At 36.3% G+C, this 8167-nt stretch overlaps 1 protein-coding gene across 1 annotated transcript; it reads left to right on the top strand.

Moving 5' to 3' along the window:
• Window positions 1-3116: 3116 nt before the first annotated feature.
• LOC149150116 (laccase-12-like) lies at window positions 3117-7565 on the top strand. The gene is made up of 4 exons (XM_089442706.1): window positions 3117-3157; window positions 4842-5089; window positions 5948-6076; window positions 6517-7565. The coding sequence occupies exons 1-4, from the start codon at window positions 3117-3119 to the stop codon at window positions 7563-7565; spliced, it is 1467 nt and encodes a 488-aa protein (XP_089298832.1).
• The last annotated feature ends 602 nt before the right edge of the window (window positions 7566-8167 follow it).

Here is an 8167-nt window from a genome sequence, read left to right as displayed (position 1 = left end):
CCTACACGCATATAGATCACTTTTCTTTATAGATCTTTTGATGTGGGTGCATTGATGGAGCACAAACTTCAAGGAAGACTGTACCAGAGCTTGCCAATGTGATGGGATGGTTACATGATGGTGTTGGGAGAAATTTTAAATGTTTTGTAGATATTTACATTTGGAAATGAGTTTTGTTATTTAGAGGAAATATTTCCTAATGTAAATGTAATTTCATTTTCCCATACTTTTTTGAGAAGGGGAAATAAATCATCACTTGTGACTCTTGGTTATCCCACGTAGCTTTATTTTTAAAGAGGAATAATGTTTGAGAAGAGTAGAGTGTCCAACAGAGGCATAGAGAAGGAGAAGAGAGGAGAAGCTCCAATGTTAGGAGAAGAGGCAGCGGATGAGAGGCCTCGATGCACATGCCCACATTGTAAATTTGGCCAGTTTAATGTATGCATGGATTTGATTAATGAACAATGTGTTTAATGCCTATGTACATGTTTATTTCTCTATATATATAATTTGAAATTGATTTGTTGAGGGTTGCACTTATTTAGTCAATTTATAATAAGGATCTGAATTTGTTGTGGATACCAACCTTTATATAAAATTTATGCTTGGCTTAGATGAAATTTGGAGTTGCAATATTTACCCCTAAGAAAATGAAGTTGTAACCTCGTAATGTTGCATAGTTGTTTTATGAATTTATGTTACTAGTTTGTTGATGTGTGCTACCATTGCTGGTATAGGATAGTGTCGTAGGTGGGTTTTGAGCATTTTTTAGATGTATCATGCTTGTTAGAAATTATACCTTGCCCTGTAGATTTTGATATGTGTGTCAATTTTTGGTGAATACTGTTAGCTCTGTGAAGACTATAAACTATGCTGAGTATAGATGATTTGTGCAGTGTATGAAGGGTTTCATGGTATGTGTGGGTATGTTGGTTGTATCCTTTCCTGTTGTTAAATGGGAAGAGTATTCATGTGCATAGGACACGGAGCACCCTGTTGTGTGAATGCTTTAAAACTCCTTTTTGTGACTTTTTTTTATTGGCGTATGTGTTAGCTTTGCAATCCCCATGAAGAAAGGCATACACAAGTTATTTATTGTGTTAAGGAGTGATTCATGGATGTGGAGAATTGACCTTGTAGAGGAGAAAGTCATTTTGTCTTCCTGGAATACGAAAATAACTTTTTTTGGGACACTACACAAATATTTTGCAGCGCCTACAAGATTTTGACTGCGTTGCAAAAATATTTTACAACCCCTATAGAAATCATTTCCCATGATTGTGTTTTGGGTTTTCTAAATCCTATTTGGTATACCCATTTCACCTTTTGTTGGATGGAAGCAAATGTGAGTTGGATGATGTGAAGGAAAGGGTTGGAACGCTTGAGAGAGATCCCTCATAGCAGTTGGCAAAGGAAATCTCCATTCTTATTTTGGAATGCCTATTTTAAATTAAATTTTGAATTTGAGAAATTGTTTATAGAAGAGTTGTGGGTGTTATTGTTAGAGTATCCTGGGTTATGGGTGGCTGAGAAAACCCGTCCTGGTGACCATTACATGGTATCAAAGTCAGGTTATGATTTTGGAGTATGTCAGATCCACGAAAATATTTTAGCTTTACAGCTCTTGGAGGAAGCAAATTTTACATCAGGTTGAAGTAAGTCTCTATTGAATTGAGGTTTGTTGATTGTTAGGTGTTGTGTAGGCATAATAGAGGGTGTCTACCTTGAATTAGAACTGATTTCCCTTCATTGAAGTAGTTATATTAGCAGAGATTGGAGAGTGGAGATGTTTGCATGTTTGAAGATAGCTTGATAGTGAAAAGAGGCTCAAGGGAAAAGGAACCTTACAACAGTAAGTGACGTGATTGCAGGGGAGTGAAGAGTTGATATGCCCTTGAGAAAGAACAAGGGCATTGGTTGGACATGAATTGGTTCTACAAGCAGTGGAAGATGATATCTTGTTATAGATCTTATAAAATTGAATATGATGTTTATGCTAATTTGGGTCATTGAAAAAACTGTGTTTGCAGGACTAAATTGGTAGCAACTGCCATAGCAAGTAAGATATGTCAAAAAAGAAGGAACAAGAAAAGAACTTTCATGAATAAATGGTGATAGAACCTGACAATAAAACTAATAAGAGTGAGTGGTTGAAGATGTATTAGCCAAAAACATTGAAATATGAGGAGAAATCATGCTCAAGAAGAGGTTCTACTACAGAGAACCTAGAGAAGAGAACATACCAAGAGGATGACTTGTTATGGGTGACAAGTCATAGAATTGTTACAAGAAGGGCTAGTTGCATCTCACTAGTAGACAAGGAGAATTAAGGAAGAGGAAGAGTTGAATATGATTTTTATTGGTCATAGTGGGGGTTTAGAGGAAAGTCATAAGTAGAAGAAGAAAAGTGTCAAAACAATTGGACTAAAAAGAATTAATGATGAAGAAATTGAGAAGTAGATGGTTGAGTGGGTCAAAAATCAATCGTGTGTAATAGTTGCTACAAGAAAATCAAGATGACCAGAGTTATGAGACGAAAGAATGGTGTTGAACATGGAGGTTTGCAACAGCAGAGGATGACAATAATAAGAGGAATTTTGCAGTAGAACTTGTGTGTTCAAGTGAAGGTTGAACAAGGAGGTAATGGTCTTATGTTTTCAATTAACTATGGATTAATTTTTGATTACAAGTATTAGTGATGAATGTTTGCAACTAAGGATGATGGAAAGGAACCTTGTGGTAGAAAGTGAGGAAGAATGGTAAAGTTATCATATACAGAGGGTGAATCAATTACATGCAAAAGCCAAACGAGCAGAGAGATGCTCAGATGAAGATTCCAGAGGAAGGACTCAACATAAATATTGGGAGAAGACAAGGCATGGAAGATCTTAGTATTGTATTTAAAACAAGTTGATGGAGTCATATTATTGCAGAGGCTTGTTTGTAGTTCACAGTGATCAGGGAGAGGCTCATAGAAGAAGGATATTTTTTTACTATTGAAAGCTATAGTAAAGGTTTAGACAGAAGCCATAGTAGATGAAGTTAGAAAAAACTTGATAGATAAGTAGCTAAAATGAAATTACAACTAGAGATGATGAGAGGAATGATACAGAAAGATGAGGAAGACCAGGGTTATAGATGGACCCTCCGAAAAAAGGTAAAATAAAATTTGTTGTAAATGAAGTTGAGATAGAGATAGATGCTCAGCTGGAGGAAAATCTCAAGAGAGTTGCAAACAATGTAAACTTTGAAACAGGAACTGTAAACTCAAAACGGGAACTCTGGCCAAAAAATCCTAAAAAAACATCAAAAACAGTGCTAAAAATGAAAAGTGTGTATACTAGAATGATGATTTTATTTTTAAGGGGTCAATTTTGAACATGTTTTAAAAATGGCAGTGACTACGAAATTTATATGAAATTTTCGTGCAAAATATAGCTTCAAAACGAAAAAGTGATGATCCTAGAATGATGATTTTATTTTTAAGGGGTCAATTTTGAACATGTTTTAAAAATGGCAGTGACTATGAAATTTATATGAAATTTCCGTGCAAAATATAGCTTCAAAACGAAAAGGTGATGATTACTAGAACGATGATTTTTTTTTTTAGGGTCAATTTTCAAACTTTTTAAAAAATGCTAGTAAAACCAAATTTTTATGTGCCAAACAAAGTTGTTTATGAGGAAAAAAACACATTAATGTTTTTGGTAGAATATCATTTTTCTTTCCTAAGTATAAATTCAACATGTTTTCAACCATTACATGCCATGGTTATTACACCTAAACATAGATGGACAAATTTACCATATCACATCAAGCACATTTTTCTGATTATCCTTATTTTAATTTTGAGCATGACAAATTCATAGGAGGCTAGGATTTCGCTAAAAAGAGGAACTGGAGTCAGATTACAGTGAATCTCCTCTAATGACCCTCGCTAAACTGATCACCCTCTCCATAAAATATGTTCACAAAAAGTTCACAAGGAATCCCAGAAGCAAGTTTCATTTGTGCTAAAGCAACTCAGTTACACCTCAAGAACCTTATTACTCCCTCATAAATGTGTTCTTGAGAAATGAAGGTAGGATAACTTCATTTGCTATCAATAAATCCCAAACCTAGATGCCAGAGGATTTTCTCTCAAGAATGAAATAATTGGAAAAAACAAGCAAGTTCCAAGAAGATAACTCTAGTATCAATCACAATCCTAATAATGTATCATCAGTGAAATCATGCCCCTCATGTAGGGAGAATACGATGAGCTACCTACGACCACTCGATTTACTTTGATTAGAGTATCTAAGGCCATAATAATAATCTATTTTAATTTATTTCCAAACCTTTAAAGGAAGGTCACTGTCACTGTCATCTTATGAACCACAATAATAACTTTGATGGTGTTTTAAATATAGTTACATGGTATTTTGTGTTTGTCTTATTTTGTTGCAGGTGACTCATGAGGAGCACATGGACGCTAATACCACAATGGGAAACACAACCAAAATGAGCAAACTAAGTTTGGACCCCCGTTAACATAAATTACCATTGAGAAACGATTACATTTATCAAATTCACTACGAATATCTTAACAACAACATAAAAACATCTCCCTTGGCAACAATTCTAAAAAGTCAATTAGGTCAAGAATTTACACCCAATATAAGGAGACACCCCTATTAATATGGTTATTGAGTGTGCTGCTTCCCCCACTATTGAGTGTGTTGTTTCCCCCACTATTAATCAATCCTAACCTCATACTAAGAAGTTTCACAGAATTTTGCTTATTACGATTGCTAATTTTGAAAGCAATAATAATTATTGTAGAAATTCATTGCTTGCAGGCATGGAGTGCGCCAGGTACACACAGCATGGGCTGACAGACCCGAGTTCATAACGCAGTGCACCATTCGCCCAGGAGGAAGTTACACGTACAGATTCACCCTTGAAAGCCAAGAAGGAACTCTATGGTGGCATGCGCACAGCTCGTGGCTGAGAGCTACATTTTATGCAGCTTTGATTATCAATCCAAAGCCAGGGATGACATATCCATTTCCTCAGCCCTGCCACGAGACTGAACCCATCATGCTAGGTAGCCACGCCACATATCAAGGGATGCATCATTTATATTCAAATTTCCACCTACTCTACTTAGCTTATAGATCTTATCTGTCAAAGTTTCTAAAGAGCAGATGGTACCCTGCCTTACTGTTTTTGACGGGATGTCCAACCGGATTGATTGGAAAAATAAGTTTTTGTTTCATCTTTATTTTCATCTTTATATAGGAGGTCGATAGGTAAGAGGTATTTTGTGGGTTGCTTAGATACTGTGTGAAGTAAGATAACCTCTAGGCAAATTCTGTGTCCTCAGGTCTCACACGGTGGTGGTGAATTCAGAGTTGTTAAATTTAATATTTTGAAAATATAGTTTAGAGGAGAAAAGTTAAATAGTTGATTTATTATTTAAGTTGAGTTGGTTTTATTGTTAAGAGTTTCTTTTTTTTCTAATAAGTCACAGGTTCAAAATTAGAAATATAGAGTCTGTATATTTTAATAGATTTAGCAGTCAAATCACTAAGATGATTTTTTTTTTTTATCACACAAATAAAAAAATCTCATACACCAATGTAGTATTCACTTAACCATCCAAAACATGTAATTTGTTTAAATCAAATACAACCAAAAATAGATTGAACTTTTATTTATGATTACCCAAAGCATTATGCCATAGCGATTGTGGTTGGGAGTCTCTTCTAAACCCCAAACTTCTAAAATTTTAGAACTTTCCCTAACCTTTTTTTTATTTTTTTTGTTAAATTTTATGTCATCAAACACTATGGAAAAATAAAAACCTCCAGTGAACTTTCCATACTTTCTCTCTTCATACATTTTCTACTCTAACCACGTAAATTATTTTTGTTTTTTTACTGATTGTTTTTCGAATGAACAGGGGAGTGGTGGAATAGTAATCCTATCGATATGGTGAATCAGGCAACACGCACGGGAGCCCCACCAAATATATCTGATGCTTTTACCATAAATGCCCAACCAGGAGATCTATATCCTTGTTCAAGTTCAGGTATTCCAGGTTGATTTAATGTAAATTTTTTATCAGGTTCTTGCAAGTAGGTAATGTTTTAGCTTCATCTTAAAAAAGTGATCCATGGAGGTGGAAGAAAGTGGGTATTGTTTTCTAGCTTCATCTTACAAAAGTGATTCATAGAAGTTGAAGAAAGTGGGTTAGTGTTTTAGCTTTTTCTCAGAAAATTGATTTATGTAAGGTTGAAGAAAGTGGGTTAGTGTGTTAGCTTCATCTCATAAAGTGATTTATTGAGTAAAATAGTTAAACTTAACTCTATTTTAAAATAAAATATAAAATCTAAAGGAAATAAGAATGATAACCTATATCTAATAGCTCTGGAATTACTCTGAAGTGTTAAATTCTCAATCAACCATCTCGAAAGCATGTTAAATATCAAAATTCTTGACACTCTGTACACTCTGTAATGGCAAATGCAGATACTTATCGTCTCTCTGTGAAGGCGGGTGAATCTTATCTTCTTCGAATAATCAACGCTGCCCTCAATGCAGAACTGTTTTTCACAGTAGCAGATCACGTATTATTGGTAGTTGCAGTGGATGCCTCCTACACAAAGCTACTTCACACCCGGGTTGTGATGCTTGGCCCGGGTCAGACCACGGACGTCCTCCTCATTGCAAATAAGCCCGTGGCCAAATACTACATGGTTGCTCGAGCTTACGCGAGTACCCAGGGAGTCCAATTCGATAATACCACGACCACCGCCATTCTGGACTATGAAGGAAGCTCGGCTTCGTCCCCAGTTACCCCTAATCTTCCCAACTACAACGATACTGCTACTGTAACCCAATTCACCACCGGTCTCAGGAGTCTAGCCACCCCGGACCACCCAGTCAACGTTCCCCTTAATATCGACGAAAATCTCTTTATCACCGTTGGCTTAGGATTGCTGGACTGCCCAGGGCAGCCTTGTGGAGGCCCCAACGGAAAAAGATCCACAGCAAGCATGAACAACATTTCATTCGTCTTTCCCAGAATGTCTTCTCTCCTTCAAGCTCATTATTTCGGAATTCCCGGAGTCTTCACCAAAGATTTCCCCGATAACCCTCCCGTGCAATTCGATTATACTGCACAGAACGTAAGCACGGCTCTCTGGGCTCCTGTGCTAGGCACGAAAGTTAAAGTTCTCAAATACAATTCTGCAGTGCAAATAATTCTTCAGGGAACCAGTATAGTTACTGGAGAAAATCATCCTGTTCATCTCCATGGGTACGATTTTTACATCGTGGGAGAGGGCTTCGGGAACTTCGATCCACAGCGTGACCCTCTGACGTTCAACCTCATCGATCCTCCACAGCGCAACACCGTTGGTGTGCCGGTGAATGGATGGTCTGCTATAAGATTCGTTGCTAACAATCCTGGTCAGCAGATTCACTGGTTCCCTGTATTAGATATTTGTTTATTTATTACAGATCTCAATTCCTTTTTTTCAATGAATGAAGTAGATTTTGAGAATATTTCAGAATAGGAACTTAAAAAAAGTTAATTGAGAGAAGTCAAATTACCGATTTTTCCTCGCTTCATATTCTAGTTTCTGAGATATTTCAGAAAACTGCAATATTCTAGTTTCTGAAATATATTTCAGAAAACTGCAATCTAGATTTTTGGGTGGTTTTTTTTTTGTTTTTTTGTTTTTTTTGGTTTTGTATATTTGTCAATTTCTTATATTTGGATTGCAGATTCTGAGAATGTCTTGAAATCTAATCTCAGTAAAAAAAAATCAACTAACAAAAATCAAATAATTGATTTTTATTTACTATTAAATTTCAGTTTCTCAGCTGGAAGAACTGTCCACACCACTGATTTGATTTGACCTTGTAAAAAACCATTTTTATATAACTAAATAACCTAGCAAATTCAGTAAAACCATTTGAAAAGCTTTGGGTTTGAAATTCTGAGAATCGTCGGGTGGTGGGGCGATTCTCAGAATCGACCCACCACCACCCCGCCACCAGTGGTGGTGGTGGGGTGGTGGCGGGTCGATTCTAAGAATCGCCCCACCACCCGGCGATTCTCAGAATCACCCCCATCTACTACAAATTGCCCCATCTGCTATTTTAATTATTTTGT

The sequence above is a fragment of the Pinus tabuliformis genome, chromosome 9 (assembly GCF_031772625.1).
Source record: "Pinus tabuliformis cultivar Carrire ecotype Pingquan chromosome 9, CPIR1, whole genome shotgun sequence".
Classification (NCBI taxonomy): Eukaryota; Viridiplantae; Streptophyta; class Pinopsida; order Pinales; family Pinaceae; genus Pinus; species Pinus tabuliformis.
This window is presented reverse-complemented; position numbering and strand designations above follow the sequence as displayed.